This window comes from Bombina bombina, chromosome 10 (genome assembly GCF_027579735.1).
Source record: "Bombina bombina isolate aBomBom1 chromosome 10, aBomBom1.pri, whole genome shotgun sequence".
Taxonomy (NCBI): Eukaryota; Metazoa; Chordata; class Amphibia; order Anura; family Bombinatoridae; genus Bombina; species Bombina bombina.
Genome location: NC_069508.1, coordinates 206,720,614 through 206,745,552, shown reverse-complemented (window position 1 = coordinate 206,745,552; position 24,939 = coordinate 206,720,614). Strand labels below are relative to the sequence as shown.

At 41.6% G+C, this 24,939-nt stretch overlaps 1 protein-coding gene across 14 annotated transcripts in view; it reads left to right on the top strand.

Moving 5' to 3' along the window:
- The window catches only part of DOCK7 (dedicator of cytokinesis 7), a 695,569-nt gene that overhangs the window by 128,175 nt on the left and 542,455 nt on the right, over nucleotides 1-24,939 (top strand). For all 14 annotated transcript variants that reach the window (XM_053693655.1, XM_053693653.1, XM_053693652.1 and 11 more), the window contains exon 12: nucleotides 24,601-24,743. In XM_053693655.1, the coding sequence (XP_053549630.1) occupies nucleotides 24,601-24,743 (143 nt within the window). The remainder of the gene's footprint in view (nucleotides 1-24,600; nucleotides 24,744-24,939) is intronic.

Sequence of the window (24,939 nt, the reverse complement as noted above, 5' to 3'; positions counted from 1 at the left end):
TTCACTAACAAGAGTTCCATTCTTGTGAACTCTGATAGACTCGGTAGACATGAAAATATTTCTGACGGAGGTCAGAAAGTCAAAGATTCTAAATACTTGCCGAGCATTTCAGTCCATTCCTCGGCCATCAGTGGCTCAGTGTATGGAGGTCATTGGATTAATGGTAGCGGCAATGGACATCGTTCCGTTTGCTCGCTTTCATCTCAGACCGCTGCAGCTGTGCATGCTCAGACAGTGGAATGGGGACTATGCAAATTTATCTCCTCAGATAAATCTGGATCAAGAGACCAGAGACTCTCTTCTTTGGTGGTTGTCACAGGATCATCTGTCCCAGGGAATGTGCTTCCGCAGGCCAGCATGGGTAATAGTGACGACGGACGCCAGCCTCTTGGGCTGGGGTGCAGTCTGGAATTCCCTGAAGGCTCAGGGTGTTTAGACTCAGGTGGAGTCTCTACTACCAATCAATATTCTGGAACTGAGAATAATATTCAACGCGCTTCAGGCGTGGCCTCAGTTGGCTTTGGCCAAATTCATAAAATTCCAGTCATACAATATCACGACTGTAGCATATATCAATCATCAAGGGGGAACAAGGAGTTCTCTAGCGATGATAGAGGTTTCAAAGATAATCCGATGGGCGGAGGCTCACTCTTGCCATCTATCAGCAATCTATATCCCAGGAGTAGAGAACTGGGAGGCGGATTTTCTAAGTCATCAGACTTTTCATCCGGGGAGTGGGAACTCCATCCGGAGGTATTTGCATCATTGATTCGTTAATGGGGCACACCGGAATTGGATCCGATGGCATCTCGTCAGAATGCCAAACTTCCTTGTTACGGGTCCAGGTCAAGGGATCCCCAAGCTGTACTGATAGATGCTCTAGCAGTACCTTGGTCGTTCAACCTGGCTTATGTGTTTCCACCATTTCCTATCCTGCCTCGTGTGATTGCAAGAATCAAACAGGAGAGAGCTTCAGTAATCCTAATAGCTCCTGCATGGCCACGCAGGACTTGGTATGTGGATCTAGTGGACATGTCCTCTCTGCCACCATGGAAACTTCCGTTGAGACAGGACCTTCTCATTCAGGGTCCGTTCCAACATCCAAATCTAAATTCTCTGCAGCTGACTGCCTGGAGATTGAACGCTTGATTTTATCTAAGCGGGGATTCTCTGAGTCGGTCATTGATACTTTGATTCAGGCTCGCAAGCCTGTCACTAGAAAGATTTACCATAAGATATGGTGTAAATATCTTTATTGGTGCGAATCCAAGGGCTACTCATGGAGTAGGGTTAGGATTCCTAGGATTTTGTCCTTTCTCCAAGAAGGATTGGAGAAGGGATTATCAGCTAGTTCCTTAAAGGGACAAATTTCTGCTTTGTCAATTTTACTAGACAAGCGTCTGGCGGATGTCCCAGACGTTCAGTCTTTTTGTCAGGCTTTAATCAGAATCAAGCCTGTGTTTAAACCTATTGCTCCGCCATGGAGTTTGAATTTAGTTCTCAATGTTCTTCAAGGGGTTCCGTTTGAACCCATGCATTCCATATATATTAAGCTTTTATCTTGGAAAGTTTTGTTTTTAGTTGCTATCTCTTCTGCTCGAAGAGTTTCTTAGCTTTCTGCATTACAATGTGATTCGTGATTGTGTGCTATGCATTTCTTTTGTTATAAGCACATGGTTAAATGCATTTCTTAGTTAGTAGTGACAATATGAAAAATAGTCAACAACGTAAATATTACTAAATATTACTCTAATGCATTATTAGGGGTTATTTGGTAGCTTAAGTTTTGTACTTAATTGTTAACTACTTTGTAAAGGAAATGTATGTTTGTGCACACTTTTCTTGTCAGCATTGTAACAGTTAATTATGTTGGCTGTTAGCAATCTATGTCAGAGTGATTGTTTGATTTAAGCAGGCTGTGAGCTTGAGACAGCACAGTCTATGAGTAAGGCAGGAGCCGAAACATGTTTGACTGCTGCTGTCCAAGCTCACTCTGACATTACTGCTTTTTATTTTGTTGCTAATTTTCTTTTATCCATGGTGTTGGCAATAAAAGCTATGTTTTAACTTTTAAGCCCTTTTTGTCCTGCCTCGCCTTCTTTTTGTATTGTTTGCTATTTACCAGACTACCAGTAAGTCTGTATGGCGGTTTGCAGGACACGCTGAAGCGGTGCTTTGAATTTTTGCCTTTCTTTGTGCTTACTTCGTTGTCAAGACGACGGGAGGAGGAGCTTTGTGGTAGGAGACTGACCGGGACCGGACTGGGAGCCGCAGCTAAATGTATGCAGAAAGCTTGTCACGGATGAAGGTATTGTGTCTCTTGAACAGAACTTGTGATGGTACTTACGCTATACTACTCCTCTTGTGAATTTAATAGCTAGAGAAAAGAGGTTCAGTGGCACTACCTGTTGAGTTAAACTGCCTACACCCTCATTATATTCATTAGCTCCTTGGCTATTAATCGGGGTGGGTGGTGCTGTGTATTAATTAATCAGAACAAAAATGTGATGGGTTAAAGACCCATCCTAGAATACACTATTAGCACTCATGGTAGGCATATGTGACATGAAATAACTAAATACAGCATAGACACCAAATGGTTTAGAGAGATCTCATGGGATTTAATAAAATATAACTTTTATTCTTTACACATAAAAACAGAGTTAAAATACAGGGATGTGCAATTTAAAAATCAAAAAACTCTTAGTAAGGTATTATGATACACAAATTATTACCTAAATGTGAAAATAACAAAAATATGAAGATAAGCTTCTTGTGGCGATACCTGAGTATTAAATACTCCACGTTCAGAATGGATGTAAACACTCTGTCAGTGGAGTCCTATCCAATTGCACCACTGCTAGAGATCAATTATAATCCTCTAGTGGACACTATTTATGTTGTGTTGTCTAGTATCATGTGGATTTAGATCTATAAAAAATCAGCATAATGAGTTCCACTAGTGGCGTGCTGACTGGTATTGAAATTTGTTGGCCCAGTATCAGTCTTAGCGGTCTTTAATTCTTGTATATTCCAGAAGTGCTCAGATATGTGATCAGAGCCCCTTCTGAGTTGTAGATAAAATTATATGATAATATACCATTATACAGTCAGTGTGTTTGGTGCATACTTGGGTATCTCTTCACCTGCTTAACATATATTGAGTAGAATCACATAAGGTTAATAATAATTATTTAGAGTTGGTATCTACTTCATCAATTGAATTGATTTATAATCTCCAAATATTATTAGAAGCGTAATGGTTAGAACCACTTTATTGACCACCTTTAATACAGTGTTGTGGCTAGTTATTATTAGTTCTTTACTTGAAAAACCACTTCCACTAATGACAGGGGATTGGTCGCCGAATTGGGGTAAAAGTTAGTAGCTATTAGCTAGAATACTAGGTAAGGAATTGAATTAGATAGTTAGATAACGTAAGTTATAATGTGGCACCCTATGTGGTGTGTCTATAGTGCTGCTGCCTCTGTGTTTGAGATTGATGCACATTAGTTGCTGGCAGCTGCAACAAGGTTAATTTCCCACACCCGTGAGAGACTCTGATAGTATTTAGTATATTCAGAGTAATCACATCTAGGATGACACTTAAATCAATTATGTCATATAATCCAGCTTAAGTTAAATAGGTACATGGCTTTCTCACACCCCCCTTTGAGAAAGCCGTGAGAACGGCAAAACATGTTAGGGAACTGGTGAGGAGTCAGGGAGCTCCTGTGTTTGTTAGGGCAAACTCTTAGTAGGGGTATCGGTTTGGTATCTCCTTTTGAATACTCATCTAATACTTTTTGCGGTTCAGAACCGTTCAATTTAAGCTAGCTGTGAATGATCAATTCAACCTAGACTTTATATAGAGCGATATGGTGCTTGATAATCACAGGGATTAGATTGGTCGCCTGAACCTCGAACAGCCTTTGAGCTACATTTAGTAATGAAGGTATATTAATGTTGGTAACTATTCAGTGGTGAATAAATATATTTGCCGGTATCGGTTGTTAGTTGATGTAACACTGGACATATGCAGACACTGCACGGAGTGAATTGAATTTAGATATTGGTGCATGGAGGCACTGATACTTTGCGCTACAGTAATTCACAACTCCTTTTCTGTTTGTACCTATCACTACATAGATACTAACGCCTATTATTGTACCTATTTAACTTAAGCTGGATTATATGACATAAATGATTTAAGTGTCATCCTAGATGTGATTACTCTGAATATACTAAATACTATCAGAGTCTCTCACGGGTGTGGGAAATTAACCTTGTTGCAGCTGCCAGCAACTAATGTGCATCAATCTCAAACACAGAGGCAGCAGCACTATAGACACACCACATAGGGTGCCACATTATAACTTACGTTATCTAACTATCTAATTCAATTCCTTACCTAGTATTCTAGCTAATAGCTACTAACTTTTACCTCCATTCGGCGACCAATCCCCTGTCATTAGTGGAAGTGGTTTTTCAAGTAAAGAACTAATAATAACTAGCCACAACACTGTATTAAAGGTGGTCAATAAAGTGATTCTAACCATTACGCTTCTAATAATATTTGGAGATTATAAATCAATTCAATTGATGAAGTAGATACCAACTCTAAATAATTATTATTAACCTTATGTGATTCTACTCAATATATGTTAAGCAGGTGAAGAGATACCCAAGTATGCACCAAACACACTGACTGTATAATGGTATATTATCATATAATTTTATCTACAACTCAGAAGGGGCTCTGATCACATATCTGAGCACTTCTGGAATATACAAGAATTAAAGACCGCTAAGACTGATACTGGGCCAACAAATTTCAATACCAGTCAGCACGCCACTAGTGGAACTCATTATGCTGATTTTTTATAGATCTAAATCCACATGATACTAGACAACACAACATAAATAGTGTCCACTAGAGGATTATAATTGATCTCTAGCAGTGGTGCAATTGGATAGGACTCCACTGACAGAGTGTTTACATCCATTCTGAACGTGGAGCATTTAATACTCAGGTATCGCCACAAGAAGCTTATCTTCATATTTTTGTTATTTTCACATTTAGGTAATAATTTGTGTATCATAATACCTTACTAAGAGTTTTTCGATTTTTAATTTGCACATCCCTGTATTTTAACTCTGTTTTTATGTGTAAAGAATAAAAGTTATATTTTATTAAATCCTATGAGATCTCTCTAAACCATTTGGTGTCTATGCTGTATTTAGTTATTTCATGTCACATATGCCTACCATGAGTGCTAATAGTGTATTCTAGGATGGGTCTTTAACCCATCACATTTTTGTTCTGAATTTAATAGCTACCTGTGCGCTGGGTGAGGGAGCCTCCTATTGTGTATATATTGATTCGCCTTATCTTATATTTCATTCTGATAAGGTGATTTTGCGTACTAAACCTGGATTCCTTCCTAAGGTTGTTTCAAATAAGAATATTAATCAGGAAATTGTTGTTCCTTCTTTGTGTCCTAATCCTTCTTCTAAGAAGGAACGTCAGTTACATAACTTGGACGTGGTTCAGGCCTTGAAGTGTTACTTACAAACGACCAAGGATTTCCGTCAAACATCTTCTCTATTCGTTGTTTATTCTGGAAAACGTAGGGGTCAAAAAGCTATGGCTACCTCTCTCTCTTTTTGGCTGAAAAGCATCATCCGCTTGGCATATGAGACTGCTGGACAGCAGCCCCCTGAAAAGGTTACGGCTCATTCTACTAGAGCTGTGGCTTCCACATGGGCTTTTAAAAACGATGCTTCTGTTGAACAGATCTGTAAGGCTGCGACTTGGTCTTCGCTTCATACTTTTTCCAAATTTTACAAATGTGATGCTTTTGCTTCTTCTGAGGCTATTTTTGGGAGAGAAGTTCTTCAAGCTGTGGTGCCTTCCGTTTAGGTATCTGTCTGTCTTGTCCCTCCCGTTCATCCGTGTCCTGTTGCTTTGGTATTGTATCCCACAAGTAAGGATGAATCTGTGGACTCGTCGTATCTTGTAGAAGAAAAGGAAATTTATGCTTACCTGATAAATTGATTTCTTCTATGATACGACGAATCCACGGCCCGCCCTGTTTTTTAAGACAGAATTTATTTTATTTCAAAACTTCAGTCACCTCTGCACCTTTTAGCTTTTCTTTTCTCTTCCTATACCTTCGGTCGAATGACTGGGGTTGGAGAGAAGGGAGGAGCTATATATACAGCTCTGCTGTGGTGCTCTTTGCCACTTCCTGTTAGCAGGAGGATAATATCCCACAAGTAAGGATGAATCCGTGGACTTGTCGTATCCTAGAAGAAATCAATTTATCAGGTAAGCATAAATTTCCTTTTCAAATCTATGCTAATGGATGAATATGTGGCATATGTCTTAGATATATCATTTCTCTTTCTGCCAAAAATTTATAACATCCCCATCAATGTTAAAACCGCCCTGTCTACTGGTTTTTAGTTGAAAAATCCAGTATGCCTCTTGATAGAAAAGCTTGCTGCTAATATCACCCCCTCTGTCTGGGGTTGTAACTTGTTCAATGATCTGCCACTGGAAGCTACAAACATTCTTATTATGGTAGTGAATGAAATGTCTTGCCAGATCCAAGCACTCAATACCATTATCTATATTGTTTAAGTGTTCTCTAATGCAAACACGTGCTTCTCTGGAGGAGCATCCTACATACTGCTTATTGCATGTTGTGTATTCTTCCAAGTAAATAACGTTATGTGTGCGACAATTAGTACAACTTTTTAAGGCATATACTTTCTGAGTGATCTTTGATTGAAAACTTTTGTTAACCTTAGTGCACCCACAAGCTATACACTTGTTATAGTGACACTTATAATGTCCTTTTGCACTTAGCCAGCTGCTAACACTGGGTTGTTTCTTGAGCATACTCGGTGACAGCATGTTACCTAATGTGCAACCTCTCTTTGCTACATGATTGGACAAACTCTTTGAGACTATCCTCGGCAGTCAGAATTGGAAGATGCTTGTCTACAATACCACAAATTTCCCTAAACTGGGAACTGTATGTTATAAAAATAGGTTTAGTGTTCTCAAAAGAGTTAAGTCTCTGCGATTATGTGCTATTTGATTGCATTTGTGTTCTATCCATACGTTTCACCTCCAGTAATGCCCTGTTTATGACTTTTTTAGAATACCCTCTTTCAAGTAATTGTACCCTGAGAGAGTCAGTCTCCCTCTCAAAATCAGTCTCATTGGAGCAATTGCGCTTTACACGTATGAACTGCCCCTTTGCAACCCCAAAGCCTGTATGCTTGGGGTGATTGCTACGTGCATGTAATATTGCATTAGATGTAATTGGTTTTCGATATAAACTAGTGATGACCTGACCTGTTTCAGCATCACCTATTAGAATTAAATCCAAATATGGAACCTGTAGGTTCTCAGATTGGAAAGTAAATTGTAAATTCACATCATTCTGGTTTATAAATGAGACAAAATCCTGTTTCTGCTTGTCAGTGCCTGACCCGACGATCAAAAGATCATCAATATACCTTTTATAGGCTTTGATGCAATGTCTATAGGGGTTACCCTCTCCATAAACGTGGGACCGCTCCCACCAGACAATAAAGATGTTCGCATATGAGGAGGCAAATTTTGCCCCCATTGCGGTCCCATGCTTCTGGAGAAAGTATTCCCCCTCAAACCTAAAGTAGTTATGGTTCAATAGAAAATCTAGCACCCTAACTATAAACTCTTTTAGTGGTTCATCATAAGCACTTGGTCCAAAAAGCATTTAACATCCTCAAGCCCTAAATTGTGTGGTATGACAGAATAAAGTCCTACCACATCAATAGTTAACCATGAGCAATCACTACTCCATTCAACCTGAGTGAGACAATTAAGGAGATGCTTGGTATCTCTTAGATATGATGGGATCTGGAGGACAAGTGGCTGGAGGAGTGACTCAACCCAGCTTGAAAGATGCTCAAAGAGAGAGCCAATCCCTGAGGACAATGGGTCTACCCTTCACCACCTCCAAGGACTTGTTGTCAGGGTGCCAGGAATCAGTCTGAGACGAGAAGTGCAAAAATAATCACACCTTTATTAATAGCAAAAAATAATAAAAAGTCCACAAGTCAAATAACAAGCCAGGAATCAAAACGAGAGCTGGTAGTCAGACGAGCTGAGTCAGGAGCCAAAGCGAGTAGTCAGACGAGCCTTAATCAGGAACAAGGAGAACAGCAGAGTCAGGAACAAGCCAGGGATCAGGAACCAGGAGGGACGTCAGACAGCCAGGTAATACACAGGAGCTGTCACAAACAGGTCTGAGACAACGCAAGAGCAAAGCATACTGAACAGAGGCCCTTTAAATAATAAGTGATGTCATCACAATTCTGAGACTGCATCCTGTCTCACACAGATTATGTACACCAGTCTGATCATTAAAGGAAGTGCAGCAAATGAGCAGCATCACACAGTATGCACCAGATTCAGCAAGAGAGGTGAGTCAAATGGCTGCCAGCAGCACATAGCAAACAAGGCAGGGGAAAAACCCTGACACTTGTGTACCTTTGGAAGGTGGTGAAATATGGGCACCACTGGTCTTGAGACATAAAGATAATCAACTGTATCATTGTCCAGAATAACTTCCTCCAGCCCATCGTCCAACAGATTTCATAACTTCCTTTTAAAAATCTCAGTGGGATCAGTATACATTTCTCTTGTAAAGGTGTATCCAGTCCACGGGTTCATCCATTACTTGTGGGATATTCTCCTTCCCAACAGGAAGCTGCAAGAGGACACCCACAGCAGAGCTGTCTATATAGCTCCTCCCTTAACTGCCACCCCCAGTCATTCTCTTGCAGCTCTCGACAAGAAAGGAAGTATCAAGAGATATGTGGTGACTTAGTGTAGTTTTTACCTTCAATCAAGAGTTTGTTATTTTTAAACGGTACCGGCGTTGTACTGTTTTACTCTCAGGCAGAAATTGGAAGAAGAATTCTGCCTGGAGGTTTGATGATCTTAGCGGTTTGTAACTAAGGTCCATTGCTGTTCTCACACATAACTGAAGAGTATGGAAAGAAAACTTCAGTTGGGGGGACGGCCTGCAGATTACCTGCTTTGAGGTATGTTCAGTATATTTTTTTTTCTAGAGAGACGATAAGGTCTAGAAAATGCTGACAGTGCCTGGTATATTTGAGGTAAGCCTGATACAGTGATTTAACAACGACTGGGATCATGCTTGCAAAAAAGGGTAATATTCATGTTAATACTCATATTACTTAGTGTAAAAACGTTTGCATGGTTTATAGAAAAAACGTTTTTTCTCTGAGGGTGATAAATCTTTATTTGGGGCCTAGTTTTCCACATGGCTAGTTAGATTACTTCTAGGAGTACTTTTTTAAGGCCCTCTGACATTGAGTGCATGGTGCGAGGGGCCTATTTTTGCGCTCTAAATGCGCAGTTGATTTTCAGACTGAGACATCCAGCTTCCCTAAAGGAGTCCTCAAGCATCTAGGACCACTATAGGGTTTTGTTCCTGCAAAAATCGTGTTTAAGGGCAGGTAGGAGCCACAGCAGAGCTGTGGCAGTGTGTTTGACTGTTTAACGGTTTAAACGTTTTTCTAATCCGTTTTTGGGCCTAAGCAGTTAATCATCCACTTTTTATCACTGTTTTGCAGTTTATGTGGTAGTTTTTTTCTCTTAAAGGCACAGTACCGTTTTTATATAATTGCTTTTTCACATTTATTAAAGTGTTTTCCAAGCTTGCTGGTCTCATTACTAGTCTGTTAAACATGTCTGACATAGAGGAAACTCCTTGTTCATTATGTTTAGAAGCCATTGTGGAACCCCCTCTTAGAATGTGTACCAAATGCACTGACCTTTCTATAAGTTATAAAGACCATATTATGGCTTTTAAAGATTTATCACCAGAGGTTTCTCTTTCTATAAGTTCTAAAGACCATATTATGGCTTTTAAAGATTTATCACCAGAGGTTTCTCAGAATGACAAAAGGGAGGTTATGCCATCTAGCTCTCCCCACGTGTCAGAACCTATAACTCCCGCTCAAGTGACGCCAAGCGCGTCCAATGCGTTTACCTTACAAGACATGGCGGGAGTTATGAATCATACCCTCACAGAGGTATTGTCCAAACTGCCAGGGTTACAAGAAAAGCGAGACAGCTCTGGGGCTAGAACAAATACAGAGCTTTCTGACGCTTTAGTAGCTATGTCTGATATACCCTCACAATGTGCAGAAGCCGAAGCAGGAGAGCTTCTATCTGTGGGTGACCTTTCTGATTCAGGGAAGGCGTTACTTCAGTCTGACTCTGAAATGACAGCGTTTAAATTTAAGCTTGAACACCTCCGCTTGTTGCTCAGAGAAATTGTGTAAAATGGACAAATACTTTGCAGTGCCTGTTTACACTGACGTTTTTCCAATCCCTAAGAGGTTTTCAGAAATTATTACTAAGGAATGGGATAGACCAGGTGTACCGTTCTCTCCCCCTCCTGCTTTTAAAAAAGATGTTTCCTATAGATGCCGCAACACGGGACTCGTGGCAGACGGTTCCTAAGGTGGAGGGAGCAGTCTCTACTCTAGCCAAGCGTACAACTATCCCTGTCGAGGACAGTTGTGCTTTCCTAGATCCAATGGATAAAAAATTAGAGGGTTTCCTTAAGAAAATCTTTATACAACAAGGTTTTATTCTCCAGCCTCTTGTATGCATTGCCCCAGTCACTGCTGCAGCGGCTTTCTGGTTCGAGTCTCTTGAGGAGGCTCTACAGGTGGAGACCCCGTTGGATGATATCCTAGACAGGCTTAAAGCTGTTAAATTAGCCAATTCATTTAATCTGACGCCGTTTTTTCATTTAACCAAGCTAACGGCTAAGAATTCAGGTTTTGCCATTCAGGCGTGTAGGGCGCTATGGCTTAAATCCTGGTCCGCTGACGTTACTTCAAAGTCTAAACTTCTCAACTCCCCTTCAAAGGGCAGACCCTATTCGGGCCTCGACTGAAGGAGATCATTTCTGATATTACTGGAGGAAAAGGCCACGCCCTTCCCCAGGATAGGTCCAACAAATTAAGGACCAAACAGACTAATTTTTGTTCCTTTCAAAACTTCAAGAGTGGCGCAGCTTCAACTTCCTCTACTGCAAAACAAGAGGGAAATTTTGCCCAGTCCAAGCCAGTCTGGAGACCTAACCAGGCTTGGAACAAGGGGAAGCAGGCCAAAAAAACTGCTGCTGCCTCTAAGACAGCATGAAGGAGTAGCCCCTGATCCTGGACCGGATCTAGTGGGGTCAGACTTTCTCTCTTCGCCCAGGCTTGGGCAAGAGATGTTCACGATTCCTGGGCTTTAGAAATTGTGTCCCAGGGATATCTTTTGGACTTCAAAGACTCCCCCCCCCCAAGGGGGAGATTTCACATTTCTCAATTGTCTGCAAACCAGACAAAGAGAGAGGCGTTCTTACGCTGTATAGAAGACCTACATACCATGGGAGGGATCCGCCCAGTTCCAAAAGCGGAACAAGGGCTAGGTTTTTACTCAAACCTGTTTGTGGTTCCCAAAAAAGAGGGAACTTTCAGAGCAATCTTGGATTTCAAAATTCTAAACAAATTCCTCAGAGTACCATCTTTCAAGATGGAGACTATTCGGACTATTCTTCCTCTGATCCATGAGGTTCAATATATGACTACCGTGGACTTAAAGGATGCGTATCTACACATCCCTATTCACAGAGATCATCATCAATTCCTCAGATTCGCCTTTCTGGACAGGCATTACCAGTTTGTGGCCCTTCCCTTCAGGTTGGCCACGGCTCCCAGAATTTTCACAAAGGTGCTAGGGTCCCTTTTGGCGGTTCTAAGACCGCGGGGCATAGCAGTGGCGCCTTATCTAGACGACATCTTAATTCAGGCGTCGACTTTCCAGCTAGCCAAGTCTCACACGGACATCGTGTTGGCTTTTCTGAGATCTCACGGGTGGAAGGTGAACATAAAAAAGAGTTCTCTCGTCCCTCTAACAAGAGTTTCCTTCCTAGGGACTCTGATAGACTCGGTAGAAATGAAAATATTTCTGACGGAGGTCAGAAAATCAAAACTTTTAATCACTTGCCGAGCTCTTCATTCCATTCCTCGGCCATCAGTGGCTCAGTGTATGGAGGTAATCGGACTCATGGTAGCGGCAATGGACATAGTTCCTTTTGCCCGCCTACACCTCAGACCACTGCAACTATGTATGCTCAAACAGTGGAATGGGGATTATGTAGATTTATCTCCTCAACTGCATCTGGACCAGGAGACCAGAGATTCTCTTCTCTGGTGGTTGTCTCAGGACGACCTGTCTCAGGGAATGTGTTTCCGCAGGCCAGAGTGGCTCATAGTAACGACAGATGCCAGCATGCTAGGCTGGGGTGCAGTTTGGAACTCCCTGAAAGCACAGGGCTTATGGTCTCGGGAGGAAACTCTCCTCCCGATAAACATACTAGAACTGAGAGTGATATTCAATGCACTTCAGGCGTAGCCTCAGCTAGCTGCGGCCAAATTCATCAGATTTCAGTAGGACATCACGACTGTAGCTTATATCAATCATCAAGGAGGAACACGGAGTTCTCTAGCGATGATGGAGGTAGCCAAAATAATCCGATGGGCGGAGGATCACTCTTGCCATCTCTCGGCAATCCATATCCCAGGGGTAGAGAACTGGTAGGCGGATTTCCTAAGTCGTCAGACTTTTCATCCGGGGGAGTGGGAGCTCCATCCGGAGGTATTTGCCCAGCTGACTCAGCTATGGGGGCACACCAGAATTGGATCTGATGGCATCCCGACAGAACGCCAAACTTCCTCGTTACGGGTCCAGGTCCCGGGATCCCCAGGCGGTACGGATAGATGCTCTAGCAGTGCCCTGGTCCTTCAATCTAGCCTATGTATTTCCACCGTTTCTTCTCCTCCCACGTCTGGTTGCCAGAATCAAGCAGGAGAGAGCTTTGGTGATTCTGATAGCACCAGCGTGGCCACGCAGGACTTGGTATGCAGACCTAGTGGACATGTCATCTGTTCCACCGTGGACTCTGCCAATGAGGCAGGACCTTCTAATCCAAGATCCATTCAAGCATCCAAATCTAATTTCTCTGCGTCTGACTGCTTGGAGATTGAACACCTGATTCTATCAAAGCGTGGTTTCTCTGAGTCGGTCATTGATACCCTGATTCAAGCTAGAAAGCCTGTCACCAGGAAAATCTATCATAAGATTTGGCGCAAATATCTTTGTTGGTGTGAATCCAAGGGTTACTCATGGAGTAAGATTAGGATTCCTAGAATATTTTCTTTTCTCCAAGAAGGATTGGAGAAGGGATTATCAGCTAGTTCCTTAAAAGGACAGATATCTGCTTTGTCTATTCTTTTACACAAACGTCTGGCAGATGTCCCAGACGTTCAAGCATTTAGTCAGGCCTTAGTCAGGATCAAGCCTGTATTTAAACCTGTTGCTCCGCCATGGAGCCTAAACTTGGTTCTTAAAGTTCTTCAAGGTGTTCCGTTTGAACCTATGCATTCCATAGATATTAAGCTTCTATCTTGGAAAGTTTTGTTTTTAGTAGCTATCTCTTCGGCTCGAAGAGTTTCTGAGTTATCTGCTTTACAGTGTGACTCACCTTACCTGGTTTTCCATGCAGATAAGCTGGTTTTGCGTACCAAACCTGGATTCCTTCCTAAGGTTGTTTCTAATAGGAATATCAATCAGGAAATTGTTGTTCCTTCACTGTGTCCTAATCCTTCATCAAAGAAGCAACTTACTTGTAGTTACTTACAAGCAACTAAAGATTTCCGTCAAACATCTTCATTGCTTGTTATTTACTCTGGTAAGCGGAGAGGTCAAAAGGCTACGGCTACCTCTCTTTCCTTTTGGCTGAAAAGCATCATCCGTTTGGCTTATGAGACTGCTGGCCAGCAGCCTCCTGAAAGAATTACTGCTCATTCTACTAGAGCAGTGGCTTCCACATGGTCTTTTAAAAATGAGGCTTCCTTTGAACAGATTTGTAAGACGGCGACTTGGTCTTCGCTTCATACTTTTTCCAAATTTTACAAATTCAATACTTTTGCTTCTTCTGAGGCTATTTTTAGGAGAAAGGTTCTACAAGCAGTGGTGCCTTCCGTTTAAGGTACCTGTCTTGTTCCTCCCTTCATCCGTGTCCTAAAGCTTTGGTATTGGTATCTCACAAGTATGGATGAATCCGTAAACTCGATACATCTTACAAGAGAAAACAGAATTTATGCTTACCTGATAAATTTCTTTCTCTTGTGATGTATCGAGTTCACGGCCCGCCCTGTCTGTTTAAGACAGGTAGTGTATTTTTATTTAAAAAACTTCAGTCACCTCTGCACCCTATAGTTTCTCATTTTTCTTCCTAGCCTTCGGTCGAATGACTGGTGGGGCGGAGCTAAAGGAGGAGCTATATAGACAGCTCTGCTGTGGGTGCTCTCTTTGCCACTTCCTGTTAGGAAGGAGAATATCCCACAAGTATTGATGAATCCGTGGACTCGATACATCACAAGAGAGAGAAATTTATCAGGTAAGCATAAATTCTGTTTTTTCACTTGTGTAATTAGTGTTAGGACACAATAAATATTATAGAACCCTTGTATAATTCTGTTAATGAAAACAGTGGTGGCAAAACCTTGCAGTGGGGTAACGTGTGCGGTTTAATACCACTCTGAATGATATCACTTGCAGTGGGGTAACGTGTGCGATTTAATACCACTCTGAATGATATCACTTACCGTGGGGTAACGTGTGCGATTTAATACCACTCTGAATGATATCACTTGCAGTGGGGTAACGTGTGCGATTTAATACCACTCTGAATGATATCACTTGCAGTGGGGTAACGTGTGCGATTTAATAACACTCTGAATGATATCACTTGCAGTGGGGTAACGTGTGCGATTTAATACCACTCTGAATGATATCACGTGCAGTGGGGTAACGTGTGCGATTTAATACCACTCTGAATTATATCACTTGCAGTGGGGTAACGTGTGCGATTTAATACCACTCTGAATGATATCCCTTACAGTGGGGTAACGTGTGCGTTTTAATACCACTCTGAATGATATCACTTACCATGGGGTAACCTGTGCGATTTAATACCACTCTGAATGATATCACTTACTGTGGGGTAACGTGTGCGATTTAATACCACTCTGAATGATATCACTTACCGTGGGGTAACGTGTGCGATTTAATACCACTCTAAATGATATCACGTGCAGTGGGGTAACGTGTGCAATTTAATACCACTCTGAATGATATCACTTGCAGTGGGGTAACGTGTGCGATTTAATACCACTCTGAATGATATCACTTACCGTGGGGTAACGTATGCGATTTAATACCACTCTGAATGATATCACTTACAGTGGGGTAACGTGTGCGATTTAATACCACTCTGAATGATATCACTTGCAGTGGGGTAACGTGTGCGATTTAATACCACTCTGAATGATATCACTTACCGTGGGGTAACGTGTGCGATTTAATACCACTCTGAATGATATCACTTGCAGTGGGGTAACGTGTGCGGTTTAATACCACTCTGAATGATATCACTTGCAGTGGGGTAACGTGTGCGATTTAATACCACTCTGAATGATATCACTTGCAGTGGGGTAACCTGTGCGATTTAATACCACTCTGAATGATATCACTTGCAGTGGGGTAACGTGTGCGGTTTAATACCACTCTGAATGATATCACTTGCAGTGGGGTAACGTGTGCGGTTTAATACCACTCTGAATGATATCACTTGCAGTGGGGTAACGTGTGCGATTTAATACCACTCTGAATGATATCACTTGCAGTGGGGTAACCTGTGCGATTTAATACCACTCTGAATGATATCACTTGCAGTGGGGTAACGTGTGCCATTTAATACCACTCTGAATGATATCACTTGCAGTGGGGTAACGTGTGCGATTTAATACCACTCTGAATGATATCACTTGCAGTGGGGTAACGTGTGCGGTTTAATACCACTCTGAATGATATTACTTGCAGTGGGGTAACGTGTGCGGTTTAATACCACTCTGAATGATATCACTTACCGTGGGGTAACCTGTGCGATTTAATACCACTCTGAATGATATCACTTGCAGTGGGGTAACGTGTGCGATTTAATACCACTCTGAATGATATCACGTGCAGTGGGGTAACGTGTGCGGTTTAATACCACTCTGAATGATATCACTTGCAGTGGGGTAACGTGTGCGATTTAATACCACTCTGAATGATATCACGTGTAGTGGGGTAACGTGTGCGGTTTAATACCACTCTGAATGATATCACTTACCATGAGGTAACGTGTGCGATTTAATACCACTCTGAATGATATCACTTGCAGTGGGGTAACCTGTGCGATTTAATACCACTCTGAATGATATCACGTGCAGTGGGGTAACCTGTGCGATTTAATACCACTCTGAATGATATCACGTGCAGTGGGGTAACCTGTGCGATTTAATACCACTCTGAATGATATCACGTGCAGTGGGGTAATGTGTGCGATTTAATACCACTCTGAATGATATCACGTGCAGTGGGGTAACGTGTGCGGTTTAATACCACTCTGAATGATATCACTTGCAGTGGGGTAACGTGTGCGATTTAATACCACTCTGAATGATATCACGTGTAGTGGGGTAACGTGTGCGGTTTAATACCACTCTGAATGATATCACTTACCATGAGGTAACGTGTGCGATTTAATACCACTCTGAATGATATCACTTGCAGTGGGGTAACCTGTGCGATTTAATACCACTCTGAATGATATCACGTGCAGTGGGGTAATCTGTGCGATTTAATACCACTCTGAATGATATCACGTGCAGTGGGGTAATGTGTGCGATTTAATACCACTCTGAATGATATCACGTGCAGTGGGGTAACGTGTGCGGTTTAATACCACTCTGAATGATATCACTTGCAGTGGGGTAACGTGTGCTATTTAATACCACTCTGAATGATATCACTTACCATGAGTTAACGTGTGCGATTTAATACCACTCTGAATGATATCACTTGCAGTGGGGTAACGTGTGTGATTTAATACCACTCTGAATGATATCACTTGCAGTGGGGTAACGTGTGCGATTTAATACCACTCTGAATGATATCACGTGCAGTGGGGTAACGTGTGCGATTTAATACCACTCTGAATGATATCACTTACCGTGGGGTAACGTGTGCGATTTAATACCACTCTGAATGATATCACTTGCAGTGGGGTAACGTGTGCGGTTTAATAACACTCTGAATGATATCACTTGCAGTGGGGTAACGTGTGCGATTTAATACCACTCTGAATGATATCACTTACAGTGAGGTAACCTGTGCGATTTAATACCACTCTGAATGATATCACTTGCAGTGGGGTAACGTGTGCGATTTAATACCACTCTGAATGATATCACTTACAGTGGGGTAACGTGTGCGATTTAATACCACTCTGAATGATATCACTTGCAGTGGGGTAACCTGTGCGATTTAATACCACTCTGAATGATATCACTTGCAGTGGGGTAACGTGTGCGATTTAATACCACTCTGAATGATATCACTTACCATGAGTTAACGTGTGCGATTTAATACCACTCTGAATGATATCACTTGCAGTTGGGTAACGTGTGTGATTTAATACCACTCTGAATGATATCACTTGCAGTGGGGTAACGTGTGCGATTTAATACCACTCTGAATGATATCACGTGCAGTGGGGTAACGTGTGCGATTTAATACCACTCTGAATGATATCACTTACCGTGGGGTAACGTGTGCGATTTAATACCACTCTGAATTATATCACTTGCAGTGGGGTAACGTGTGCGGTTTAATAACACTCTGAATGATATCACTTGCAGTGGGGTAACGTGTGCGATTTAATACCACTCTGAATGATATCACTTACAGTGAGGTAACCTGTGCGATTTAATACCACTCTGAATGATATCACTTGCAGTGGGGTAACGTGTGCGATTTAATAACACTCTGAATGATATCACTTGCAGTGGGGTAACGTGTGCGATTTAATACCACTCTGAATGATATCACGTGCAGTGGGGTAACGTGTGCGATTTAATACCACTCTGAATTATATCACTTGCAGTGGGGTAACGTGTGCGATTTAATACCACTCTGAATGATATCCCTTACAGTGGGGTAACGTGTGCGTTTTAATACCACTCTGAATGATATCACTTACCATGGGGTAACCTGTGCGATTTAATACCACTCTGAATGATATCACTTACCGTGGGGTAACGTGTGCGATTTAATACCACTCTGAATGATATCACTTACCGTGGGGTAACGTGTGCGATTTAATACCACTCTAAATGATATCACGTGCAGTGGGGTAACGTGTGCAATTTAATACCACTCTGAATGATATCACTTGCAGTGGGGTAACGTGTGCGATTTAATACCACTCTGAATGATATCACTTACCGTGGGGGTAACGTGTGCGATTTAATACCACTCTGAATGATATCACTTACAGTGGGGTAACGTGTGCGATTTAATACCACTCTGAATGATATCACTTGCAGTGGGGTAACGTGTGCGATTTAATACCACTCTGAATGATATCACTTACAGTGGGGTAACGTGTGCGATTTAATACCACTCTGAATGATATCACTTACAGTGGGGTAACGTGTGCGATTTAATACCACTCTGAATGATATCACTTGCAGTGGGATAACCTGTGCGATTTAATACCACTCTGAATGATATCACGTGCAGTGGGGTAACGTGTGCGATTCAATACCACTCTGAATGATATCACTTACAGTGGGGTAACGTGTGCGATTTAATACCACTCTGAATGATATCACTTACAGTGGGGTAACGTGTGCGATTTAATACCACTCTGAATGATATCACTTACCGTGGGGTAACGTGTGCGATTTAATACCACTCTGAATGATATCACTTGCAGTGGGGTAACGTGTGCGATTTAATACCACTCTGATTGATATCACTTACAGTGGGGTAACGTGTGCGATTTAATACCACTCTGAATGATATCACTTGCAGTGGGGTAACGTGTGCGATTTAATACCACTCTGAATGATATCACGTGCAGTGGGGTAACCTGTGCGATTTAATACCACTCTGAATGATATCACTTACCGTGGGGTAACGTGTGCGATTTAATACCACTCTGAATGATATCACTTGCAGTGGGGTAACCTGTGCGATTTAATACCACTCTGAATGATATCACTTGCAGTGGGGTAACGTGTGCGGTTTAATAACACTCTGAATGATATCACTTGCAGTGGGGTAACGTGTGCGATTTAATACCACTCTGAATGATATCACTTACAGTGGGGTAACGTGTGCGATTTAATACCACTCTGAATGATATCACTTACAGTGGGGTAACGTGTGCGATTTAATACCACTCTGAATTATATCACTTGCAGTGGGATAACCTGTGCGATTTAATACCACTCTGAATGATATCACGTGCAGTGGGGTAACGTGTGCGATTCAATACCACTCTGAATGATATCACTTACAGTGGGGGTAACGTGTGCGATTTAATACCACTCTGAATGATATCACTTACAGTGGGGTAACGTGTGCGATTTAATACCACTCTGAATGATATCACTTACCGTGGGGTAACGTGTGCGATTTAATACCACTCTGAATGATATCACTTGCAGTGGGGTAACGTGTGCGATTTAATACCACTCTGATTGATATCACTTACAGTGGGGTAACGTGTGCGATTTAATACCACTCTGAATGATATCACTTGCAGTGGGGTAACGTGTGCGATTTAATACCACTCTGAATGATATCACGTGCAGTGGGGTAACCTGTGCGATTTAATACCACTCTGAATGATATCACTTACCGTGGGGGTAACGTGTGCGATTTAATACCACTCTGAATGATATCACGTGCAGTGGGGTAACCTGTGCGATTTAATACCACTCTGAATGATATCACTTGCAGTGGGGTAACGTGTGCGGTTTAATACCACTCTGAATGATATCACTTACCGTGGGGTAACGTGTGCGATTTAATACCACTCTGATTGATATCACTTACAGTGGGGTAACGTGTGCGATTTAATACCACTCTGAATGATATCACTTGCAGTGGGGTAACGTGTGCGGTTTAATACCACTCTGAATGATATCACTTGCAGTGGGGTAACCGTGTGCGATTTAATACCACTCTGAATGATATCACTTTCCGTGGGGTAACGTGTGCGATTTAATACCACTCTGAATGATATCACTTACCGTGGGGTAACGTGTGCGATTTAATACCACTCTGAATGATATCACGTGCAGTGGGGTAACCTGTGCGATTTAATACCACTCTGAATGATATCACTTACCGTGGGGTAACGTGTGCGATTTAATACCACTCTGAATGATATCACGTGCAGTGGGGTAACCTGTGCGATTTAATACCACTCTGAATGATATCACTTGCAGTGGGGTAACGTGTGCGGTTTAATAACACTCTGAATGATATCACTTGCAGTGGGGTAACGTGTGCGATTTAATACCACTCTGAATGATATCACTTACAGTGGGGTAACGTGTGCGATTTAATACCACTCTGAATGATATCACTTACAGTGGGGTAACGTGTGCGATTTAATACCACTCTGAATTATATCACTTGCAGTGGGATAACCTGTGCGATTTAATACCACTCTGAATGATATCACGTGCAGTGGGGGTAACGTGTGCGATTCAATACCACTCTGAATGATATCACTTACAGTGGGGTAACGTGTGCGATTTAATACCACTCTGAATGATATCACTTACAGTGGGGGTAACGTGTGCGATTTAATACCACTCTGAATGATATCACTTACCGTGGGGTAACGTGTGCGATTTAATACCACTCTGAATGATATCACTTGCAGTGGGGTAACGTGTGCGATTTAATACCACTCTGATTGATATCACTTACAGTGGGGTAATGTGTGCGATTTAATACCACTCTGAATGATATCACTTGCAGTGGGGTAACGTGTGCGATTTAATACCACTCTGAATGATATCACGTGCAGTGGGGTAACCTGTGCGATTTAATACCACTCTGAATGATATCACTTACCGTGGGGTAACGTGTGCGATTTAATACCACTCTGAATGATATCACGTGCAGTGGGGTAACCTGTGCGATTTAATACCACTCTGAATGATATCACTTGCAGTGGGGTAACGTGTGCGGTTTAATACCACTCTGAATGATATCACTTACCGTGGGGTAACGTGTGCGATTTAATACCACTCTGATTGATATCACTTACAGTGGGGTAACGTGTGCGATTTAATACCACTCTGAATGATATCACTTGCAGTGGGGTAACGTGTGCGGTTTAATACCACTCTGAATGATATCACGTGCAGTGGGGTAACCTGTGCGATTTAATACCACTCTGAATGATATCACTTACCGTGGGGTAACGTGTGCGATTTAATACCACTCTGAATGATATCACTTACCGTGGGGTAACGTGTGCGATTTAATACCACTCTGAATGATATCACGTGCAGTGGGGTAACCTGTGCGATTTAATACCACTCTGAATGATATCACTTACCGTGGGGTAACGTGTGCGATTTAATACCACTCTGAATGATATCACGTGCAGTGGGGTAACCTGTGCGATTTAATACCACTCTGAATGATATCACTTGCAGTGGGGTAACGTGTGCGGTTTAATAACACTCTGAATGATATCACTTGCAGTGGGGTAACGTGTGCGATTTAATACCACTCTGAATGATATCACTTACAGTGGGGTAACGTGTGCGATTTAATACCACTCTGAATGATATCACTTACAGTGGGGGTAACGTGTGCGATTTAATACCACTCTGAATTATATCACTTGCAGTGGGATAACCTGTGCGATTTAATACCACTCTGAATGATATCACGTGCAGTGGGGTAACGTGTGCGATTCAATACCACTCTGAATGATATCACTTACAGTGGGGTAACGTGTGCGATTTAATACCACTCTGAATGATATCACTTACAGTGGGGTAACGTGTGCGATTTAATACCACTCTGAATGATATCACTTACCGTGGGGTAACGTGTGCGATTTAATACCACTCTGAATGATATCACTTGCAGTGGGGTAACGTGTGCGATTTAATACCACTCTGATTGATATCACTTACAGTGGGGTAACGTGTGCGATTTAATACCACTCTGAATGATATCACTTGCAGTGGGGTAACGTGTGCGATTTAATACCACTCTGAATGATATCACGTGCAGTGGGGTAACCTGTGCGATTTAATACCACTCTGAATGATATCACTTACCGTGGGGTAACGTGTGCGATTTAATACCACTCTGAATGATATCACGTGCAGTGGGGTAACCTGTGCGATTTAATACCACTCTGAATGATATCACTTGCAGTGGGGTAACGTGTGCGGTTTAATACCACTCTGAATGATATCACTTACCGTGGGGTAACGTGTGCGATTTAATACCACTCTGATTGATATCACTTACAGTGGGGTAACGTGTGCGATTTAATACCACTCTGAATGATATCACTTGCAGTGGGGTAACGTGTGCGGTTTAATACCACTCTGAATGATATCACGTGCAGTGGGGTAACCTGTGCGATTTAATACCACTCTGAATGATATCACGTGCAGTGGGGTAACGTGTGCGATTTAATACCACTCTGAATGATATCACTTACCGTGGGGTAACGTGTGCGATTTAATACCACTCTGAATGATATCACGTGCAGTGGGGTAACCTGTGCGATTTAATACCACTCTGAATGATATCACGTGCAGTGGGGTAACCTGTGCGATTTAATACCACTCTGAATGATATCACGTGCAGTGGGGTAACCTGTGCGATTTAATACCACTCTGAATGATATCACTTGCAGTGGGGTAACGTGTGCGATTTAATACCACTCTGAATGATATCACTTGCAGTGGGGTAACGTGTGCGGTTTAATACCACTCTGAATGATATCACTTACCATGAGGTAACGTGTGCGATTTAATACCACTCTGAATGATATCACTTGCAGTGGGGTAACGTGTGCGATTTAATACCACTCTGAATGATATCACTTGCAGTGGGGTAACGTGTGCGATTTAATACCACTCTGAATGATATCACTTGCAGTGGGGTAACGTGTGCGATTTAATACCACTCTGAATGATATCACTTGCAGTGGGGTAACGTGTGCGATTTAATACCACTCTGAATGATATCACTTGCAGTGGGGTAACCTGTGCAATTTAATACCACTCTGAATGATATCACGTGCATATGAAACCTGAATCCTTTTCATGCCGAATTTGTCTATTAATTAAACTGAGAATAGATAAATAAACAAACCTAGTTTAATAAAATAATAATTTGGAAATAATAAACAATATTTGAATAAAGTCTGTGAGCCCAAAACGTTTTCGGTTTATTTGTTCCTTCACATTGGCATTAAAATAAATGTTGCATTTATTAAAGGGACATGAAACCCAGATTTTTCCTTTCATGATCTGGATAGAGCAGCAATTTTAAACAACTTTCCAATTTACTTCTATTATGAAATTTTCATCATTCTCTTGGTATCTTTTGATGAAAATCAGGGAGGTAAGCTCAGGAGCGTGCACGTGTCTGGGGCACTATTTGGCAACAGTTTGCAAGAATATTATGCATTTGCAAGAGCACTAGAGGACAGCACTGTTTCCTGCCATGTAGTGTTTCAGACACCTAACTAGGCATCTCTTCAACAAAGAATATCATGGGAACAAAGCAAATTTGATGATAGAAGTAAAGTAGAATGCTCTATCTGAATCATGAATGAAAACAATTGCGTTTCATGTCCTTTTAAACCGTGCATGACGTGTTCAGTCTGCATCACAAAACCACAAGGAATACTCCTGTATCTTAGTAGCCAATAACTAAATGTAACCAGGGTTCTTCTGTAATCGGACATCCTGTCCTCTAGTGGTGAACAGTTCTGCCCAGTAATCAGGATTTCATTTTCAGAATTTCTTAGTTGTGTTTTTTTTGTCATTGTTTATGAATGAGAATAAGGAGGGATTTCTGCGTTTTATTTTCTAGACATCACTGCTTCTTGAGGGTGCTATGTAGGCTCTGATATCTATGTGGGGCAAATATCTGGTATTTTAACAATATTCTTCTACTGTACTCTGTTTCGTTTGCATTATAAAGTTTCATGTTTCCAATTGTCTCATTTTAAAAGATGAGCCTTAGGTTACATCGTTGCTGAATGTTGTCAAATCACAAAGATTGTAGTTCTGCAAGATGATGAAATTGTGTCCGGTATTGCAATCATACTTTATAATGGAGCTTTTTTGCTGTTCATAAAAATTGTCTGCAACTCAAGTAGCGCTTTTGTTTGGTGGCCCAATCCGCTTGATCAAGTTAAAGAAAGCAGTTTTGAGATGGAAGCTTTCTATTTATTGTAGCTCACTCAGTTTATGTGATCACCTAATCATTTAAATGTACGCTGTTTAAATGCTCAGTTTTCCTTGACATAGCTGCTGACTTTTCTATAGAACGTAAGGGGTCCTGGTCTGAACGAAGGAATTCTAGCATCGTCGGAAGGCGGTCCTTAGAGCGCACCACAAGCGGGGATGAATCTTGCAACTTGACAAGTTTCCGACCAGCCACTCTGACAGTGACAAATTTCTTTAAACAGGTACAGAAGAAAAAACATCTTTTTTTCCCCCACAGTAGAGTATGTTTTAGTAAAAAGTAGTTTAGGTATTTAAAAAAAAAAATTCATATCAAAAATAGACATTTAATCAATATCTTTTCATATGTAGATAATGTTGTTTTTCCCTATGACAGATATGACTTGGAAATACAAAAATCTGTGCTCTGGAAGTATGAAT